Source organism: Ranitomeya variabilis, chromosome 1, assembly GCF_051348905.1.
Source record: "Ranitomeya variabilis isolate aRanVar5 chromosome 1, aRanVar5.hap1, whole genome shotgun sequence".
NCBI classification, from domain to species: domain Eukaryota; kingdom Metazoa; phylum Chordata; class Amphibia; order Anura; family Dendrobatidae; genus Ranitomeya; species Ranitomeya variabilis.
The window spans coordinates 222,439,106-222,461,204 of record NC_135232.1 but is presented as its reverse complement, the minus strand read 5'-3'; the positions used below and the strand labels follow the sequence as shown (position 1 = coordinate 222,461,204).

The window sequence follows — 22,099 nt, the reverse complement described above, 5'->3', positions numbered from 1 at the left end:
ATGGCCCGTATATCTGTGACCGACATAGATGGACTCTGCATTGTTTCCGCCATACATTGATTGTAGAGTTTTTTGGGGTGGGAATCTGGGAGAGGCTCGTCACATAACGCACACTGTTTGTATTTAGATTTTTGTCTCCTTTTGGCCTGGGAGAAGAAGACATTTGTGGAAAAGAATGTCAGCTTTATAGGCAGAGGTGAATTTACACTCACCCAGTGAAGCTGTACGGTACCGAAATAGGAGGTTGCGACTTTCTGGATCTTGAATCCTTGGTCTCGCTCCTGTGGCTGGCATCTGAGGACCTTTTGCTGGATGGCTCACCTGCTGGGTCCACTGTTTTGCCTTGGGACGACATGTTGCATCGCCTGTGCGTTTGCAACTTCCCCCTTTTTATAGGCCAAGATCCGGTCTTTCCCTTTTTTTTTTCTCTTACCCCACAGCGGTGTACTGCGCATGCGCGAAACCACGCTTTCCCTCACCGCTGTGTGGGTGACCCGGAAGTGCTCACCGGCCCTGGGGCAGTATGGGGATGTTTTTCCCACCGCTACCACGCACGCGCGGCCGCCATCTTGCCCGGCCTGCGCTATGGAGCGGTGTGCCGGCTGCCGCTGCAGCTGTGCCTCAGAACCCGGACCTCATACTTGCCGGTCCGTGTCTGGAGCTCCTTTTAGGGCCGCACATCTGCCGCGTTGTCTTGTGGAACCGAGCGGCCTCCCGGACCAGGCGTTCCACATGCCGGCCAGACGAGGGGGGAGCCGTCTAGCGGAGTCTCCCCCGACGCTGCTTCTGGACTGCATCCCCTGCCGTTCTCGCGGAAACTGCACAGGCGGATGCTTCTAGCCCAGGTATGCCTGTAGTTCGGAGAATCCAGAGATCCTGTCCCCTGGGAACAGGAAACCTAAACTGAGGAGGAGAGGGGGACCGCCCCCTTTTATGTCTCTGTAGGTTTCCTGTTCCTTGGGGCGGATCCCTATCTCTCCAGTGGGTGCTGTCATGGCGAAGGGTAAAAGTGAAAATTTCTTAAACAGACATAAGTATATAACCTTCATATGAATATAAAAAAAGTGACAGGAATCACGATCCCACGATTACCTGAAGATAATGTTTATCATGACAACACCCAAACCTTGACCATGAATAAAGGTGAACCTACATTTGTACATTAAGGAACAGCAATATGCATTTTGACATCGTTCTGTTGCACGTGTGCATAGTAGTAAATTAACATCTTTACAGTGACATATCTTCATTTAAAGAAGCCCTCCTCCTCAAATCAAACTTTTTATCCTCCTAATATATTGCAATCACACTATACAGCACTGTGTACTTACAACTGCTCATTTTGCCTTTCTACCCAGTTAATTCTTCTGTGTTCTTTGCTCTAAGTAGAAACAGGAAGTCTCTTGGCCCTGCATTTATCATTCCCCTCCAACTCCTGACCCAGATGCTCCTCCTCCTCCTGCCAGGGACTTATGCAGTGAGTCCTGATTCACAAGGGGAAAATTCACCTCCTGTTTCTATATAGCAGGGGTGGTGAACCTCAGGTCCCAGGGACATTTACGGCCCTCGATGATCTTTTATCAGGCCCCCGAGCAGATTCTCAGGGACCGCATTCTTGGGCAGGGAACTGTATTTTGATTGCCACCAGCTCATTAATTTCTTCTTGCTCTGTTTGCGCGCACACACACACACAGTGTTCACTACTGAACACTGAAGGGCATGCAATGAAAGATCACGTCCTGAAAGCAGTGCCAGAGTCAGGATGTACTGTACTTTGTGGGCAGAGTTTGTATGGCCCCCGAAGGATGGTATAAATATCCAACTGGCCCTTGGCAGGGAAAGAAAAAAAAAAAAAACTCCCCACCCCTACAATATAGAGCTTAGGATTCAGCTAGTCAGTTTTTAATCACTTGATGTCAGAGACCTAATGGGAAAGAGAAGAACTAGCTGGGTAGAACGGCAAAATGAGCAATTGTAAAAACACATAATATGATCACTGCAATTAAGGGAATAAAAACTGATGAGAGTGCTTCCTTAATCACGGTCAATAAAAATTCTGCCTTGACTTCATACATTAAGAAACAATTGCACAAACCTGTAGACTCATATACCGTAATTAGAATGTACAGTATTCTGCAAAAAAAAGAGAGAACCTCATGTCATGCATGTAATTTATAACATCGGAAGAGAAGCAGAGATTGTATCTCCAGCAGCCCCAGAAACTGATTTCGTGTCCATAGGAAGGCAGATGCATGTAGAAAGAAGTCTGTCTCCCACGGCCATAGATGGAAGACTACTAAAAGAAGCTGCTGCTACTACACAGAGCAGAACACAACATCTTGATGCTCTTCATGGTACCTTTGTTCGAATTAGAATCTTGCAAAACCAAAAAAAACATACGGAGCGCGTGCACAGTTCACCCAGCCTCCCTTTTATTTAAAGGCTTTGAAGTATAATCTTTAGTCAGTAAAATGACATTCTGCAGTTTTATTTCTTAGTGCTTTTCACAACCTCAGTATCATCGTGTGCTCATTTCATATACTGCTCCAAATAAGAGTTACAAATAATACGCTGTGCATGAAAACAGAAGGCGATAGACCGATGTGTGGAGAGGGCAGACATATAGAGCCATGTTCCCTTTTCTTAAAGTTTCTTCAGCATTTGACAACTACAAAGACTCATTGCAACATACTTAAAACTCAACATTTTCTTAGATTTTTGTATTCTTGCAGTAATTGATTGCCTCAGTTCACATTAAGATTCTTTAAACCGTATATATTAAGAAAATATATTTTTTTCTAAAAGGAAATCTATAGCCAAAACACATTTCCCTACCATTATGTAAAGGCTTGTGAATTGTTAATTTACATATATGAATAGAGGTAAAATATATTTTATGTATTTTAGGCAATTTTTTTATGGTTGAAAAATAACTATTTAGGGCCCAATATTTATATAGCCAAGTCCCTTAAAATATATGGTAAAGGACGCTAGGCAGTCTATAGGCCTTTGAAATTCTCTCAAGAAAGGCCTTCTACTAGAAGGAAAATGTACATAAGCGTATCATTTACCAGTGTATGTTAACGAGCAAACTGCATCAGTGTTACTTCGGCACTAACCATGATGTAGCAGGAGTAGACCAATAGCCAGTGATGCAGGCATTTAAAGAGAAGATAAATATCTTAAAGACATATATGATTTAAGGTGGTCATACACATATGACTAAGGTTCGCTGAAGTTCTGAATTTGGACTACTATATAAAGTGTGATTGGCAGATCTGAGCAATTATATATGCAGGGCCCTGGTCCAGCGGCCACAGCGGTAGTCAGTGGCCCTGAGACCATAGCCCTGTTAACCTAATGCTACATTTATCCCTGGCACAACTTCATCAGAAGAGGCGGTCCACTGGGCTCTGGTCCCGCAGCCACTGATATGTTTGCTGGACCAGGTCACTAGAGGGATGGGCATGTTGAATTTCAGCATCTGATTCTTTGTTCTCCTTAGAGAAAAGCTGCTGACAAGATATATTCAGCAGCAACTTACTTCTCACATTCAGGACACATGCACACTTCGCCAAATTGAACATGGATGCGTATGAGAATTATGTAGGACCAGCTCCACGCCACTTTCACATCATACCATTTGTGTAAAATCCAATATATGAGAAGAGAAACGAAGTTAGAATAGATTTGGAACTATTTCATAGTCTGGACCCACGTCTAGATTTTGCTTACAAATACTGACCTTAGTACAGCCATGTGAAACTGGTCTTAAGGAATGTGCACAGGACATCTTTAAGATGCTGGCAGAGCCACTGAGGTTCTTAGGTGAAACGACTTCAGGAAAAAGCAGACAGTCTTCCTTGAAGTGACAATGCTCCTGTTTTTTATGCCGACAGTCTTTTCAACAATAGAGTGGCTTCAAATCGAAGCCGCCCAAAGAATAAGTATGTTGCTTCTTGTAACTGTTTCATGGTTTCCAGACTGTTCACAGCCATGTGGTTTTTAAGTTGCTCTGCAATTAAGTTCATTTTTTTTGCTGTGGTTTTGCAGCACTTTTTCTGGCAGATTACAGACAGAACCCATTTGAAAAAGAAGTCATGTGCACATACCCTCAGGATATGACCTACTTAATGGGGGGCTTAAATAGTCCTATCCAATCTCTTTTGTTTATCCCCATTGGCTTAATTGAAACCACTACTAACAAGCTTGCGGCAAATATTAACATGCAGTTTAGTCCAGGTTTCTTTAGTGCAGCGTAATATACTGAAGTAGTATATTTATGTTATTCCATTAAAATTGTACAAACCAGCACCGTTGTGCTAAAGTCGCCTTCACACAACAATATTTTGTGTTGGTATTCATGAGTTTAAGCAAAAAGTTGACAAATTATTATTAAAGTGTTTCAAATCGTATACACCTCCAACTCCTTAATTTCCATGACACAGACTCCTCAGCCCTGACTAGGCTTACTCGAGTAACGAGCACTTGCGCTCATCACTAGTGCAGACCCATTATTCTGTTATTGCTTAATTACGTAGCGCTAAAAACATACTCCATATAGATCATTAACTTGTCTTACAACGGACGAGGCCCATACAGAGGCCATTGCATACAGCAGAGGACACTGCCTGTTCACTGGCAGCGAGAACAGCTTTTATTTCTTGCAGTATGTAATACTTTTTGGTACACCAATGTATAGTGGGAACTTTTAGGTTTACAATGCCCTTTACACACTGCATAGTCTTACTTCAGGGGAAGTTTTTCTCTTTCTCAATCCTATGGGCCAATATACTACAAGGGTGCTATAAAAGAAACCCCAATGAAGATAATGGACAAATTTGTGCTATAGTCTCCCTTTATAAAGCAATAAATATATTGATTTTAGATTGGAAAAAATATATATATATTTCTATAATTACAAACTACTTAATTGTTGCAGTTCAAGAAACCTGAAGAAAATAATTATTTTTGCGAAAAACAAAAAAAATTCTTCTTGAAGAGAGCTGCACCTGTAATTTTTGTCTTTACAGGCCATAAACATTTGCACAACACCCTGACCCTCATTATTGCAGCTGGCTGATCCTACATAGGAGGGATTATACTAATGTGTAAGAGAATTTTTGCAGTCCATATTTGTACACAAAATGTAACAGATCAGACACCTATACTGCATCTCTGCTGATGCTTTGGAGGCACTTCGACAACATGATAAACGTATGCAAAAGATTATAAATGTGCGAAAAATGCTGTAAAAATTATTAACTATTAAGAGTCTCTGCATATATACATAAACACTATGTTAAATATTCAAAGCAATCCAGTGGCTCACACATGATTATTGTGGCATGCATTACAAAAGCTTTCTGCCAGCTTCCCTGCATGCAGCTGAAGACTTCCAGTGACACTGACAAGCAAAGCAGTCAAACACACACATTGCTCACCCAGCCAAGGGAGTAAGACAGCTGGTGTCTTCAAAATAAATCACATACATGGGAAAAAATCCAAGCAAGCATGCTGCAGTGTAAAGTAACAGGGAAAAGTAATTTCTTCCAAACTGCTTAAAAAGGTCTAATCTGGGACTGGTCCACACCTTATCATATCCAATTAAAATGAACATTAAAAATGGAGATTTCCAAGATGTTGGAAGTGGAAAGAAGGCAATAAAAAAAAGCCTACAAAAATCCACATTCTGCCCTGCGAGAGCTAGATCTTAGGCAAACTGAGAATGCATAGATATTTATCTCTCCCCTCTTTCACACTGGAAGATGGTCAGAAAGAACCGTAGAAGCTCTAGATTTGATATCTGCCTCAAAGTGCATTCCTAGTATTAAAGAATTAGCCCTTCCTGAGCTCCAACTCAGCCCACTTCTCACTTATGTATTCAACACACAAGATTGAAGCGATTAACCCTTTGTTGCTGAACGGTTATGGGTAATGACCAGGGGATTGGACAGAGTCCCCTCTGTGGTCTAATTGGTCCTGAAGTTGAGCCAGTTCGGCAAGTTCATTCAACTCCTGGAACTGTCGTTCAGTTTTGTGGCCGACAAGTGACCTGTAGAAGTGAACCGCAAACACTATAAATATTAATCCAAATGGCACCATTATGCATGTTGAAGCTATTGCAGCTTCTTTTCCAGGACTGAGGGACGAGTCATTGACCGCTAGCTTGGGATTGTTCACTGGGAGAAACTTCACCCAGCACAGAAGGACAACCTCAGCAAGGAAGAGAAGAGTTCCAATGACCGTGGAGAAGGCCCATGCGAGCTCAATGTGACGGTGCATCCTTTCGTGGGGAGATTCCTTCACAGAGTTGAGATTGTGGACGTTGCTCACAGCTTCTATGTTCGGTAGGATGCAGGTGCTGATCATAAGTGCAAATAAGTGTACAGCAACCAACACAGTAGTACAGGCACTGAAAGCAATAAGGAGGCCGGCTGGATAGTCGTGGTTTGCATCTAGCTGGACTTCAACCATGGCAACCTACAAAAGAAAAGAAAAAAGGGAACGAAAAGTTACTTCTTGCAAAACAGAAAAAAGCTCTGCAGAGTAAGACCAGTGCGCAATAGGCAATTTCCTGTGCAGTAGCAAGAAAGTCCAATTGTACCATTAAATAATCAGAGGATTGTGGACCACATAACATACAATACATATTTCTAGTCCATATTGTTTATAGTTAGGTTAACAAAAGAATCACAAGTTCATCTAGTTCAATCTGATATGCAGAAAATACAGAGGACGAACAAAAAAAAAACTGATGAGGCATTGCCAATTCTCCTTACATTTGTGGTAAAATAAATAAATAAATCCATTTTAACTCCAAATATGGCCCCAACAACAAATCCGAGGATCAATTACCCATGTCTGAAAACACAGCATAATGAAAAAGGATTTACCGTACTCTAATTTAAAGGGGCTTAGAAGCAGCGGAGCACAGAAGCCAGAAGAGCATCTGTTTAGCACTCACTGTCAACCTCACATACACAGGGGGGGTCGCACCTGGACAGAGACCACCTGTTTCTTTCCTTTCATCACCCCTATTTTATGAAAGTTCCCTACAAGATGTATAACAATGTAGGTTTATCATTACAACATATCCACAAGTTAAATGCTACCAATGAAAAAGATTTTGAAATAGTAACAAACCCACATGGTGGGAAAATTTTAAAGCCAATATTTTACACTTCCAGGACCAGACCTGACTGGTCCCAAGAACAGGCCATGACAGCATTTACTCACTGGGATAAACCAGCTGGGATCAACATCATGTGTTAAAGGGAACCTGTCAGCAGCATTGCGCACAGTAAACTACACACAGTGTCATGTCGGCGCCGTTATACTGAATAAAAAAAAAAGCAACCACAAGATGGATTTCATCAACCAGGTATCATTTTAATCTTTGCTTTCAGTTTTCTGTTAATGATATGCTCATGTCCTAAGACCTGGGGGGTGTCTTCATGTGTTGCTCTGATTAGGTTTTCATAATGCAGACTGCTGACAGGTCACTGATCCCTCGGCGATCTCCGAGAGCTGCTACTGCGCAGACGCCATCTCGGAGAAGGACACTTTTTTTTCTTCTCCAGCAAGATGATGCAGCCGGAGCCGGCACTTGCATAATAGTACGGTAGCCATCAGATCTAGTGATGAGCGACTGTGCTCGTTAGTCAAGCATGCTCGAGTCTCAACCAAGTATTGCCGATGCCCGGATCCCTGCCTTGCATGTTTCATGGCTGTAATACAGCCAATAAACATGGCTACAGTTTAACCGTGTATGGTAGGCAATACCTGCATCTTTCTTTAAGCCACGCAACATGCAGGGCATGGATCTGAGCATTGCATCCGAGCACTGGCAGTACTTGGTTGAGACTTGAGCATGCTGGGCAAACTCAAGTAAGGAGCACACTCGCTCATCACTAAGCGGATCTGTAGACACACCGCTAGCTGCTACTGTGCAGGCGCCATTTTAATTATTTATTTTTTTTACACTTGCTGAATAACATCAAGAATACTTATTGACTGGACAATAAACATGCGTTTATGGTGCAGCGCAGGTGCCACCACTGGCACCTGCCTGCAGAAGGTTTTTTACCTTCACCATGTACATGTAATTAAAATGCTTACAAAAACTACAATATTAACGCAAGATCTTAGGAACATCCCATACAATAACATTGTCTGATGTTGGCACGATCGGCCGACTGTCTAATGTGTAAGGGGGCCATCCGACTCTCCTGACAGAGGATGTTGAGGGATACACGGATCCAACAGGTCAGATGTCTAATTGCCGATCCTTTTGTGCTCAATGAAATAAGCTGCCACCTCCTTGTAGAAAACACACAGAGGAATGCTCAGCAGAACGGGCGTTCCTATGTATGGTGGAATCGGGACAGATAGATCTCAGCCAAACCATTGCTACACTGACAGCCATCTATACGGCTTTAGTTTCCAGGTGATACCAAGGTCAATATTCTAGGTGTAATTATCAGTAGCATGAAAAAATAAGTTTGACTTCCTAATTTTTGACTTCAGGAAGAAAGATCAAAGTCTGTTACAGTCATCAGTCTCTCAATACAGCCTCCAGTGACCCAAAAGGGGCGATTCGGGAACTCTTCCATGTTATCAGCCTTCTCACCAATAAGAAAAGGCATTTGGTGCATGAAGGTGCCCAAAAGTGCAGGGTAGCATTGTTACAATGTGCCAGGTCTGTACTTTTACATTTCACTGAATAGAGGATTATTCCCATAAAACCTAATTTTATTATTGTAATGATAAAAAGGACTCTAAATGACATCAAATTCCACATAAAGTTTAATTCACATGCTGATCTGCCACAGCGACTATCGCCCAGAACATCTTCAGAGGGGGCAGCGATGGAAGAAACTAGTAGTAACTGTAACATCCTGTTTCCGGAAGGGCGATGGACGCTGAGGGGAGCGAGTGCAGCCCTTTTTTGTAAAAAAAAAAACAAAAAAAAAAACCATTTAGAGATTAGGTAGATAGGAAAAAGTATAGGTGTGTTGTAAAAAAGGAAATTACAGAAGTGCTTAGGGTGTTAGCATAGATATTTAGAAAATATGTTTTAGATGCCAGACCAGCGCTTTAATGATGAAATGATGTAAACTGGATGCCAGCTATAATGCGGTGTTGCAATGATACAAGGAGACCGCACAAGATAAATAGTTCATAAAATCCTTATTATGCAAAGTGAAGCCGCAGTAAAGATGACATCAGTTATGAAATATGGTGGATGTCAGCTACAATGTTGCATTACTAATTATTTTATTTTATACAGCACCAACATATTCCGCAGCACTTTGCAATTAAGCTGGGACATATACAGACAAATTCAATACAAGGCCAGACAGTTTAAACAGTTAGGGTACTGTCACACCGTGCAATTTTCGTCGCTACGACGGCACGATCCGGACGTCGCAGCGTCGTATGAGTATCGCTCCAGCGTCGTAGACTGCGGTCACACTTTGCAATCACGGCGCTGGAGCGATGCCGAGGTTCGCTGGTAACCAGGGTAAACATCGGGTTACTAAGCGCAGGGCCGCGCTTAGTAACCCGATGTTTACCGTGGTTACCAGCGTAAAAGTAAAAAAAAAACAAACCGTACATGCTCACCATCTGATGTCTGTCAGGTCCCTTGCCGTCCGCTTCCCTCTCTGACTGAGTGCAGCCGTACAGTGAGAGCAGAGCGCAGCGGTGACGTCACCGCTGTGATCTGCTCTCACTTTCCGGCCGGCGCTCACAGTCAGAGCGGGAAGCAGACTGCAAGGGACCTGACAGACATCAGATGGTGAGCATGTACGGTTTGTTTTTTTTTACTTTTACGCTGGTAACCACGGTAAACATCGGGTTACTAAGCGCGGCCCTGCGCTTAGTTACCCGATGTTTACCCTGGTTACCAGCGAACGCATCGCTGGATCGCTGTCACACACAACGATCCAGCGATGACAGCAGGAGATCCAGCGACGAAAGAAAGTTCCAAACGATCTGCTACGACGTACGATTCTCAGCAGGATCCCTGATCGCTGCTGCGTGTCAGACACTGCGATATCGTAACGATATCGCTAGAACGTCACGAATCGTACCGTCGTAGCGATCAAAATTGCACTGTGTGACAGTACCCTTACATTAGGAGCGAGGGCCCGGCTCACAATCTACCAGGAAATAAGGGGGACAATAGGTGAAACAATTATTACAATGCAATGATACAATGGGGCAATACTAAATGAACACAGTGAGAATGTTGTGTTATCATTAAATTAGTGCACTGGAACCTTTTTTTGGGTTTTGAGACTGTATACTATGTAGATAAATTACACTAAATGGGAAAGTGGTTATTATCTATACTGGTGTTATGATGTACCCATCGGCACTGGGAGAATATGGTGTTGGGTTTATTACACCAATCATTAAAAAGGCAATGTGAACTTAGCAGTAGCGCACACACTCAGGGCCTGTGCACACATTGTGTCTTTGCACTAGCTTTTCAGTGTTTTGTTTGTTTGTTTTTTTTGTCTGTAAAGATGCTACGATTTGCAGTACCAGAAAAAATAAATGAGATTACTCAAGTCTCATGCTGATTTTTACGTTGCATATTTGAAATATCAATTCTTAAAAATCTGCAGCGTGACAATTCTTTTAAGCATTTTTCTCCAAATGAATGCATAGAAAACAAATTAAAAGTTATTTCTGGCAAGAGATGCGTTTTTAGCACAGAACTATTCTTTGCAAATACTTGTGCATAGACTCTTATGTTAATCAATAGTGTAATTAGCTAGAGGGATTGGCTATATGCAATACAATGAGATAGGTAACCGAAAATATAAAACACATTTTTCCCACTAAAATATTTTTTAGCCCCAAATTTTACATTTTCATAAGGGTAACAGGAGAAATTGCACCATACAATTTGTTGTGCAATGTCTCCATAGTACACCGATACCCTATATGTGGGGTGGGGGGGGGGGGGGGGGGGGGAATTACCGATTGCTTCCAACTCCTTGAGCAGCATGTTCACACTGAACTTTCCTCCCACTTCTCATATAGCTTGCTCTTCGACAACCTACAATCTGGCTTCTGTCCCCACCACTCCACTGAAAATGCCCTGACCGAAACTATTAACGACCTACTTACAGCCAAAGCTAACAGACACTTCTCTTTACTCCTCCTTCTAGACCTGTCCTCTGCCTTTGACACAGTTGACCACTGCCTCCTACTACAGATTCTCTCTTCCTTAGGACCTCGTCCTATCCCGAATCTCCTCATACCTTTCCAAAAGCACATTTAGCATCTCCCATACTACCTCCTCATCCTGTCCTCTATCTGCTCGAGTTCCTCAAGGCTCTGCCCTAGGACCCCTACTCTTTTCCATCTATACCCTTGGCCTGGGACAACAAACATCGCATGACTTCCAGTAACAAACTATACGCTGATGACACTCAGATCAACCTTTCTGGTTACCTCTCTGCTGTCCAGAATCCTGGAGTGACTATCAGCCATATCCTCCTTATTCCCTTGCTTCCTCAAGATCAATGTGGACAAGTCTATACTCATTATCTTTCCTTCATCTCACGTATCTTCCCTACCTGATCTATCACAATACATAACATCACGCTTTCCCTGTACCAGACATCTGCTGCCTTGGAGTTGCCCTTGACTCTGCCCTGTCGTTCATACTGCACATCCAAGCTCTCGCTACCTCCTGTTTCCTCCAACTCAAAAATATTTCCAGAATCCATCCTTTGCTCAACCCTCAATCTACTAAAATGCTTGTGCATGCCCTAATCATCTCCCGCCTCGAGTACTGCAACATCTTCCTCTGAGGCCTCCCTGCTAATACTCTTGCACCTCTCGAGTCCGTGCTTAAAGGGAATCTGTCAGCAGGATTGTACACAGTAATCTACATACACTGTCGGGTTGACGCCGTTATACTGATTAAAATGATACCTTGGTTGTTGTTTAAACTTAAAGGCCCCGTCACACATAGCGATTTACCAACGATCACGACCAGCGATACGACCTGGCCGTGATCGTTGGTAAGTCGCTGTGTGGTCGCTGGGGAGCTGTCACACAGACAGCTCTCTCCAGCGACCAACGATCAGGGGAACGACTTCGGCATCGTTGAAACTGTCTTCAACGATGCCGAAGTCCCCCTGCAGCACCTGGGTAACCAGGGTAAACATCGGGTTACTAAGCGCAGGGCCGCGCTTAGTAACCCGATATTTACCATGGTTACCAAAAAAAACAAACAGTACATACTCACCATCTGATGTCCGTCAGGTCCCTTGCCGTCTGCTTCCTGCTCTGACTGAGTGCCGCCGTACAGTGAGAGCAGAGCGCAGCGGTGACGTCACTGCTGTGCTGTGCTCTCACTGTACGGCGGCACTCAGTCACAGCAGGAAGCAGACGGCAAGGGACCTGACGGACATCAGATGGTGAGTATGTACTGTTTTTTTTTTTTTTTACATTTACGCTGGTAACCAGGGTAAACATCGGGTTACTAAGCGCGGCCCTGCGTGCCATTCCGACACGACCAGCGATCTCGCAGCAGGGGCCGGGTCGCTGGTACGTGTCACACATAGAGAGATCGCTACTGAGGTCGCTGTTGCGTCACAAAACTTGTGACTCAGCAGCGATCTCGCTAGCGATCTCGCTATGTGTGACGGGGCCTTTAGGTTCAATTAATGATAAGCCTGTGCTCTGGGGCAGCCTTTGGGTGTGTGTGGAGGGGGGGGGGGGTATTCATGTGGTGTTCTGCTTAGCTATTCATACTGATGGCTATTAAGAGGTCACTGATCCTTCAGTGACCTGCCCCTAGTTCACATAGTGAATATTATATGTAGGCAGGGCCAGCGCAATTGAGAGATTTTTTTAATCTGAATAAATTTTACGTCAGTTTCGTCTGTCTCCATGGGAATCTCTCCTTCTCCCACTCTTTAATAACCCCCATTTTCAACATGGACATTCTCATCCTGTCTTATTGGTGGCACTCAATGTATAATATCTATTAAACAACTTGTTAACTTGGAAGAACGCAGCATGTACTGAATGGAGGAGATAGGGTATATAGACTACCACCATATTCCCTTCTTTTCAATACCTACAAGCTAAGAGTTATGCAACAAAAATACTAGCACATGTGCCTGAGCAAGAGTGGTGACCATGCCTGCTTAGATGGTTCACTAAATCTAATTCTTCGTCTGGCCAAATAGCCACCAATTATAACTTCATCCATGTAGCCTTGGATTACGAGCAATCTCAATTTCCACTAACAAAATGGCAGATCGAGGACACCAGCTTGACCTACAGTGCCATTATGAAAACTCTAGATCAAGCCCACCAATTCCTCCCTTCAGCTCATTTTCTAGAAAAGAAACTGAAAAATCTGTCATAGATCCTATTTAACTCTGCAAAAAAAAACACAAAATGGGGCTATACATAACCTCCAGGTGTTTTAGGTGTCACTCCCCCGAAAGCCAATTTGTTTCACTGCCTGTGGACCTGCCCGGTCATTCGACCCTTCTGGGTCAGAGTGCAACAATTCACCACCACACATCTGACAAACTTTGCTCCTGAGGAGCCTCCATGGGCCATCTTTGGATATTTAAAACCAGATAAATACACAAGCTCTCTAGCGACCTGTAATCTACTACATTTGGTGGTGGCAGCTGGTATTAAAGCCATTCTGCAGGTATGGATTCACGACCAGGCTCCTCCTTTCAAAATCTTACTAGACAAACTGTCGTTTCTACTTCGGATTGATTGGGCTGAGGCCTCCTTGCATAATGAGGGAAGGGTGCAGTCCTTTTTTGAAATTTGGGAACATTTCTTCTACATGCAACCACAACGCATTCAGGATGACATGAGAACTTGTTTTCGACCAACAGTGTGGTATCACGAGCAACTACTACTAGGAGAAGAACACAACGAGATCGCTAACCAGGACGCTGCAACGTCACGGATCGTTGTCGTTCTCGTTGTAAAGTTGAGTGTGAAGGTACCTTTAGTCCTCTTCTTCTCAGAAGAGGCAATTTGCATATGTAATTATACCTGGAATAGATACTTTGTTACCCACCATCTCATAACACAGCACGCATATGATAGCAGGCTTTGGTTAATCCTTGTCAGTAACACATATGTTTTCAGGTAATGTGTACACTGATGTATGTAAAAAAAAAAAAAATTATTTTCAATAAAAACAAGGTTTAAAAAAAAAAAAAAATAATAATATCAGCAAATAAGTTACCGTATATACTCGAGTATAAGCCGAGATTTTCAGCCCAAATTTTTGGGCTGAAAGTGCCCCCCTCGGCTTATACTCGAGTCACGGTCGGCGGCAGGGTCGGCGGGTGAGGGGGAGAGGGCGCTGAGGCATACTTACCTGCTTCCGGGGCTCCTGGCGCTGTCCCTACAGTCCCACGGTCTCCGGGTGCCGCAGCTCTTCCCCTGTTCAGCGGTCACGTGGGACCGCTCATTAGAGAAAATAATATGGACTCCACTCCCATAGGGGTGGAGCCGCATATTCATTTCTCTAATGATCGGTAACGGTGCCAGCTGATAGAGGAAGAGGCTGCGGCACCGAAGACCAGCTGTCCGGGGGAAGGAGCGGGACGCCGGGAGCAAGTAAGTATTACATATTCACCTGTCCGCGTTCCACACGCCGGGCGCCGCTCTGTCTTCCCGGCATCTCTCCGCACTGACTGTGCAGGTCAGAGGGCGCGATGATGCATATAGTGTGCACGCCGCCCTCTGCCTGATCAGTCAGTGCAGAGAGACGCCGGGACGGCACGCTGAGGAGCTGCAAGCAAGAGAGGGGAGTATGTCTTTTTTTTTTATTGCAGCAGCAGCAGCAATGGCACAGCTTTCTATGGCACATCTATGGGGCAATAATGAACGGTGCAGAGCACTATATGGCACAGCTATGGGGCAATAATGAACGGTGCAGAGCACTATATGGCACAGCTATGGGGCAATAATGAACGGTGCAGAGCACTATATGGCACAGCTATGGGGCAATAATGGACGGTGCAGAGCACTATATGGCACAGCTATGGGGCAATAATGAACGGTGCAGAGCACTATATGGCACAGCTATGGGGCAATAATGAACGGTGCAGAGCACTACAGGTCCTTCTCAAAAAATTAGCATATAGTGTTAAATTTCATTATTTACCATAATGTAATGATTACAATTAAACTTTCAGATATTATAGATTCATTATCCACCAACTGAAATTTGTCAGGTCTTTTATTGTTTTAATACTGATGATTTTGGCATACAACTCCTGATAACCCAAAAAACCTGTCTCAATAAATTAGCATATTTCACCCGGCCAATCAAATAAAAGTGTTTTTTAATAACAAACAAAAAAACCATCAAATAATAATGTTCAGTTATGCACTCAATACTTGGTCGGGAATCCTTTGGCAGAAATGACTGCTTCAATGCGGCGTGGCATGGAGGCAATCAGCCTGTGACACTGCTGAGATGTTATGGAGGCCCAGGATGCTTCAATAGCGGCCTTAAGCTCATCCAGAGTGTTGGGTCTTGCGTCTCTCAACTTTCTCTTCACAATATCCCACAGATTCTCTATGGGGTTCAGGTCAGGAGAGTTGGCAGGCCAATTGAGCACAGTAATACCATGGTCAGTAAACCATTTACCAGTGGTTTTGGCACTGTGAGCAGGTGCCAGGTCGTGCTGAAAAATGAAATCTTCATCTCCATAAAGCATTTCAGCCGATGGAAGCATGAAGTGCTCCAAAATCTCCTGATAGCTAGCTGCATTGACCCTGCCCTTGATGAAACACAGTGGACCAACACCAGCAGCTGACATGGCACCCCACACCATCACTGACTGTGGGTACTTGACACTGGACTTCAGGCATTTTGGCATTTCCTTCTCCCCAGTCTTCCTCCAGACTCTGGCACCTTGATTTCCGAATGACATGCAAAATTTGCTTTCATCAGAAAAAAGTACTTGGGACCACTTAGCAACAGTCCAGTGCTGCTTCTCTGTAGCCCAGGTCAGGCGCTTCTGCCGCTGTTTATGGTTCAAAAGTGGCTTTACCTGGGGAATGCGGCACCTGTTTCCACACCAGACTCAGTCCACTGCTTCCTCAGGTTCCCCAAGGTCTGGAATCGGTCCTTCTCCACAATCTTCCTCAGGGTCCGGTCACCTCTTTTCGTTGTACAGCGTTTTCTGCCACATTGATTCAGAAGATTAGGGTAATAGGTCGTTTAGAGAACCTTTTCTTGATATGCTAATTTATTGAGACAGGTTTTTTGGGTTATCAGGAGTTGTATGCCAAAATCATCAGTATTAAAACAATAAAAGACCTGACAAATTTCAGTTGGTGGATAATGAATCTATAATATATGAAAGTTTAATTGTAATCATTACATTATGGTAAATAATGAAATTTAACACTATATGCTAATTTTTTGAGAAGGACCTGTATATGGCACAGCTATGGGGCAATAATGAACGGTGCAGAGCACTATATGGCACAGCTATGGGGCAATAATGAACGGTGCAGAGCACTATATGGCACAGCCTTGTATGGTACAGCTATGGGGCAATAATGAACGGTGCAGAGCACTATATGGCACAGCCTTGTATGGTACAGCTATGGGGCAATAATGAACGGTGCAGAGCACTATATGGCACAGCTATGGGGCAATAATGAACGGTGCAGAGCACTATATGGCACAGCTTTTTATGGTACAGCTATGGGGCAATAATGAATGGTGCAGAGCAGTATATGGCACAGCTTTCTATGGTACAGCTATGGGGCAATAATGAATGGTGCAGAGCACTACATGGCACAGCTATGGGGCAATAATGAACGGTGCAGAGCACTATATGGCACAGCTTTCTATGGTACAGCTATGGGGCAATAATGAACGGTGCAGAGCACTATATGGCACAGCTATGGGGCAATAATGAACGGTGCAGAGCACTATATGGCACAGCTTTCTATGGCACAGCTATGGGGCACTAATGAACAGTGCAGAGCACTATATGGCACAGCTATGGGGCACTAATGAACGGTGCAGAGCACTATATGGCACAGCTATGGGGCCATAATGAACGGTGCAGAGCACTATATGGCACAGCTTTCTATGGTACAACTATGGGGCAATAATGAACGGTGCAGAGCACTATATGGCACAGCTATGGGGCCATAATGAACGGTGCAGAGCAGTATATGGCACAGCTTTCTATGGTACAGCTATGGGGCAATAATGAATGGTGCAGAGCACTACATGGCACAGCTATGGGGCAATAATGAACGGTGCAGAGCACTATATGGCACAGCTATGGGGCCATAATGAACGGTGCAGAGCACTATATGGCACAGCTATGGGGCCATAATGAACGGTGCAGAGCACTATATGGCACAGCTTTCTATGGTACAACTATGGGGCAATAATGAACGGTGCAGAGCACTATATGGCACAGCTATGGGGCCATAATGAACGGTGCAGAGCACTATATGGCACAGCTATGGGGCCATAATGAACGGTGCAGAGCACTATATGGCACAGCTATGGGGCCATAATGAACGGTATGGAGCATCTATTTTTATTTTTGAAATTCACCGGTAGCTGCTGCATTTTCCACCCTAGGCTTATACTCGAGTCAATAAGTTTTCCCAGTTTTTTGTGGCAAAATTAGGGGGGTCGGAGTTTTTTGTGGCAAAATTAGGGGGGTCGGCTTATACTCGGGTCGGCTTATACTCGAGTATATACGGTAAATACATACGGTATTATACATGCTGTATTATACATGCGATCACGATGCAGTGCAGGCGCTTGCCTGCTGAATGGGATTTATTCAATAATAATGGGATACATATTCAATACATATTCAATTCAAGAAAGATAACAGCCTGCACTGACCACGCTGCCACCTCAACACCACTGGAGCTACTGCAACCCCCGACCTACTGTCTCCTTCCCCATCATCCTGTAGAATGTAGGCCCGCAAGGGCAGGACCCAGTCCTATCTGCACCAGTCTTATCTTTCAATGGGAAAAAAAAATTATGCAAGTTTGGGATTGCCATAATCTTACTGACCTTAAGAATTGGGATTCAGAATCATACAATCATTTTTACAGCAGAGTGAAAGGTATAAAAACAACATGCCAGAACCGCATATTTTTTTTGCGTCTCACAATGTCACAAAATTTAATCTGAAATGCAGTGTGTAAACTTGGCTATTAAACAGCCGCCAATCAGTGGTCCTTTAGTGCTACCAGTCAGTTAGTGTAAACGAACCTTTAGACCACATTCACAAATTCAGTATGTGTGTCAGTATTGTACATCCATATTTGTTAAGCCCCATTCACACATCAGTTTTTTGCCGTCAGTCGCAATCCGTTGGCTCGATGGATCCGTCGCAGATTGTGAAAAACTGATGCGACGGATTCATTTTTTCAACGGATCCGACTAGTGGATCTGGCTAATTGTATCCAAAATAAATCGGAGCATGCTCAGTTAAAAAAAAACAGAATCCGTCGCTGGATTCCGTCATTTGACGGATCCGGCGCCCATAGGCTTCCATTCGAGCAAACGACAGACGGTGACGTACACAAAAAAACTTTACTTTGTCCGTTGTCTCCGGCCGCCAGACAAACAATTTTCGACGGATCCGGAGAACGACGGATGAAACGTGAGGCCATCCGTCGCTAATACAAGTCTATGAGAAAAAAAATGATCCGGCGGCATCAGTCGTCGGATCAGTTTTTTTTCAAAATTCGACGGATTGCGACTGATAGCAAAAAATTGATGTGTGAAAGAGGCCTTATCCAAAACCAGGAAAGGGTGGAAAATACAGAAATGGAGACATGTTTCTATTATACTTTTCCTCTCATTGTTCCACACCTGATTTTGGCTTACAAATACTGATGTAAAATACTAAAAATACATACTGTATTTTCCGGCGTATAAGACGACTTTTTAACCCCTGAAAACCATCTCAAAAGTCGGGGATCGCCTTATACGCCGGGTACGGCATGTGCAGGGAGCGGTCCTGTATGGTTCCCAGGATCTGGAGGAGAGAAGACTCTCCTTCAGGCCCCGAGATCCATATTCATGTAAAAAAAATAATAAATAAAAAATATGGGATATACTTACCCTCCGATGGCCCGCGGCTCTCAGCGGTGCAAGCGGCGGCCTCCGTTCCTAAGGATGCATTGAGCGAAGGACCTTCGATGACGTCATGGTCAGTATAATATAGAATATCCTACTGCCAAGGAAAACCTCTCTAAACAAGGTTTATATACATGATGAACAAGCAAAGCATTTCAGAACACATACGGAGCACAGCTTATTCCAGCCATTGTGGAGATTTCTAGTCATATTAACCCCTTAATCCCATATGACGTACTATCCCGTCAAGGTGACCTGGGACTTAATTCCCAGTGACGGGATAGTACGTCATATGCGATTGGCCGCGCTCACGGTGTGGGGGTAGCGCGGCCGGGTGTCAGCTGACTATCGCAGCTGACATCCGGCACTATGTGCCAGGAGCGGTCACAGACCACCCCAGCACATTAACCCCCGGCACAGTGCGTCAAACATGATCGCAGTGTTCCGGCGGTATAGGGAAGCATCACGCAGGGAGGGGGGCTCCCTGCGTGCTTCCCTGAGACGATCGGTCGATCGGTACAAGGCGATGTGATCACCTTGTATCGAGCGTCTCCTCCCTGCAGGCCCCGGACCCAAAATGGCCGTGGGGCTACTTCCGGGTCCTGCAGGGAGGTGGCTTACCAAGTGCCTGCTCAGAGCAGGCGCTGGTAAGCCAGGAGCAGGGCACGCCAGATCGCTGATCTGACACAGTGCTCTGCAAAGTGTCAGATCAGCGATCTGTCACTATACAGTGATGTCTCCCCTGGGACAAAGTAAAAAAATAAATAAATAAATTTTAAAATGTGTAAAAAAAAAATAATTCCTAAATAAAGAAAAAAGAAAAATATATATTGTTCCCATAAATACATTTCTTTATCTAAATAAAAAAATAAAAGTACACATATTTAGTATCGCCACGTCCGTAACGACCCGACCTATAAAACGGTCCCACTAGTTAACCCCTTCAGTGAACACCGTAAAAAAAAAAAAAAAAAAAAAACCGAGGCCAAAAACAACGCTTTATTATCATACCGCCAAACAAAAAGTGGAATAACACGCAATCAAAAAGACGGATATAAATAATAGAATTATTCTTACCGTTAATTCGGTTTCTAGGAACCTTCCACGACGGCGCTAGTTCCCTCCCTATACTCCTGGATTTAAATCTGGGATTCAAGGTAAACCGGTGCTATGGTTTTCAGTTATAAGTCACTGGTGAGAGGGAGGTGGGAGGGCCTTTTAACCTCTCCATTTCCTGTTCCCCATTAGGGCAAAGAGGCAACCTCCGTATGCCGTCGTGGAAGGTGACTAGAGAAAACCTTGGTACCGCTGAAAACGTCATCTTGTCCCGCAAAAACCGAGCCGCCATACAGCATCATCAGCAAAAAATAAAAAAGTTCTAGTCCTCAGAATAAAGCGATGCAAAAATAATTATTTTTTCTATAAAATAGTTTTTATCATATAAAAGCGCCAAAACATAAAACAATTATGTAAATGAGGTATCACTGTAATCGTACTGACCCAAGGAATATAACTGCTTTATCCATTTTACCAAACGTGGAATGGTATCGGTGTACTCAGAACAAATGGCACAACAACTTTTGGGGTCCAATTTCTTCTCTTACCCTTGGGAAAATAAAAAATTGGGGGCGAAAAGATCATATTTGTGAAAAAATATGATTTTTTATTTTGACGGCTCTGCATTATAAACTTTTGAGAGGCACTTGGTGGGTCAAAGTGCTCACCACACATCTAGATAAGTTCCTTAGGGGGTCTACTTTCCAAAATGGTGTCACTTGTGGGAGGTTTCAATGTTTAGGCACATCAGGGGCTCTCCAAACGCAACATGGCGTCCCATCTCAATTCCAGTCAATTTTGCATTGAAAAGTCAAAAGGCGCTCCTTCCCTTCCGAGCTCTGCCATGCGCCCAAACAGTGGTTTACCCCCACATATGGGGTATCGGAGTACTCAGAACAAATGGCACAACAACTTTTTGGGTCCAATCTCTTCTCTTACCCTTGGGAAAATAAAACAAATTGGAGCTGAAGTAAATTTTTTGTGAAAAAAAGTTAAATGTTCATTTTTTTAAACATTCCAAAAATTTCTGTCAAACACCTGAAGGGTTAATAAACTTCTTGAATGTGGTTTTGAGCACCTTGAGGGGTGCAGTTTTTAGAATGGTGTCACACTTGGGTATTTTCTATCATATAGACCCCTCAAAATGACTTCAAATGTGATGTGGTCCCTAAAAAATATTGGTGTTGTAAAAATGAGAAATTGCTGGTCAACTTTTAACCCTTAACAAAAAAAAAAATTTTGGTTCCAAAATTGTGTTGATGTAAAGTAGACATGTGGGAAATGTTACTTATTATTTTGTGTGACATCTGTGATTTAAGGGCATAAAAATTCAAAGTGGGAAAATTGCTAAATTTTCACCAAATTTCCATTTTTTTTTCCCACAAATAAACGCAAGTTATATCGAAGAAAGGTTACCACTATCATGAAGTAAAATATGTCACGAGAAAACAGTGTCAGAATCGCCAAGATCCGTTGAAGTGTTCCAGAGTTATAACCTCAAAGGGACAGTGGTCAGAATTGTAAAAATTGGCCCGTCATTAACGTGTAAACCACCCTTGGGGCTTAAGGGGTTAAAGGGATTAGGAAGGAATTAATAAGCGACTCAAGAGAACCATAACCATGGAGATGTCAGACTTCTCATGGGATCTAAAGCAATTTACCTTGTTTTGCAACAACCCCCTTCTTTACGTGTATGGAACTTATTGGTAATACTGTATCAGTCAATCAGAATGACATGGACCTATGCTTTTAACAACTGTTTTCTGAACACGTCTACCTGGACAACTTTAAATCATTCTCACTAAGAGCTTAGAGTATACTTTGAGGCATAGAAAGAAAAAAAAAGCGGCAATAATGTGCAAGTATGTTTATACATGC

General features: G+C 43.5%; 1 protein-coding gene across 4 annotated transcripts in view; it reads right to left on the bottom strand.

Moving 5' to 3' along the window:
- Nucleotides 1-2,410: 2,410 nt before the first annotated feature.
- The window catches only part of LOC143810088 (calcium release-activated calcium channel protein 1-like), a 50,972-nt gene continuing 31,283 nt past the window's right edge, over nucleotides 2,411-22,099 (bottom strand). For all 4 annotated transcript variants that reach the window (XM_077292990.1, XM_077292982.1, XM_077292997.1 and 1 more), the window contains exon 2: nucleotides 2,411-6,483. In XM_077292990.1, the coding sequence (XP_077149105.1) occupies nucleotides 5,929-6,477 (549 nt within the window). In that variant the 5' untranslated portion in view covers nucleotides 6,478-6,483 and the 3' untranslated portion in view covers nucleotides 2,411-5,928. The remainder of the gene's footprint in view (nucleotides 6,484-22,099) is intronic.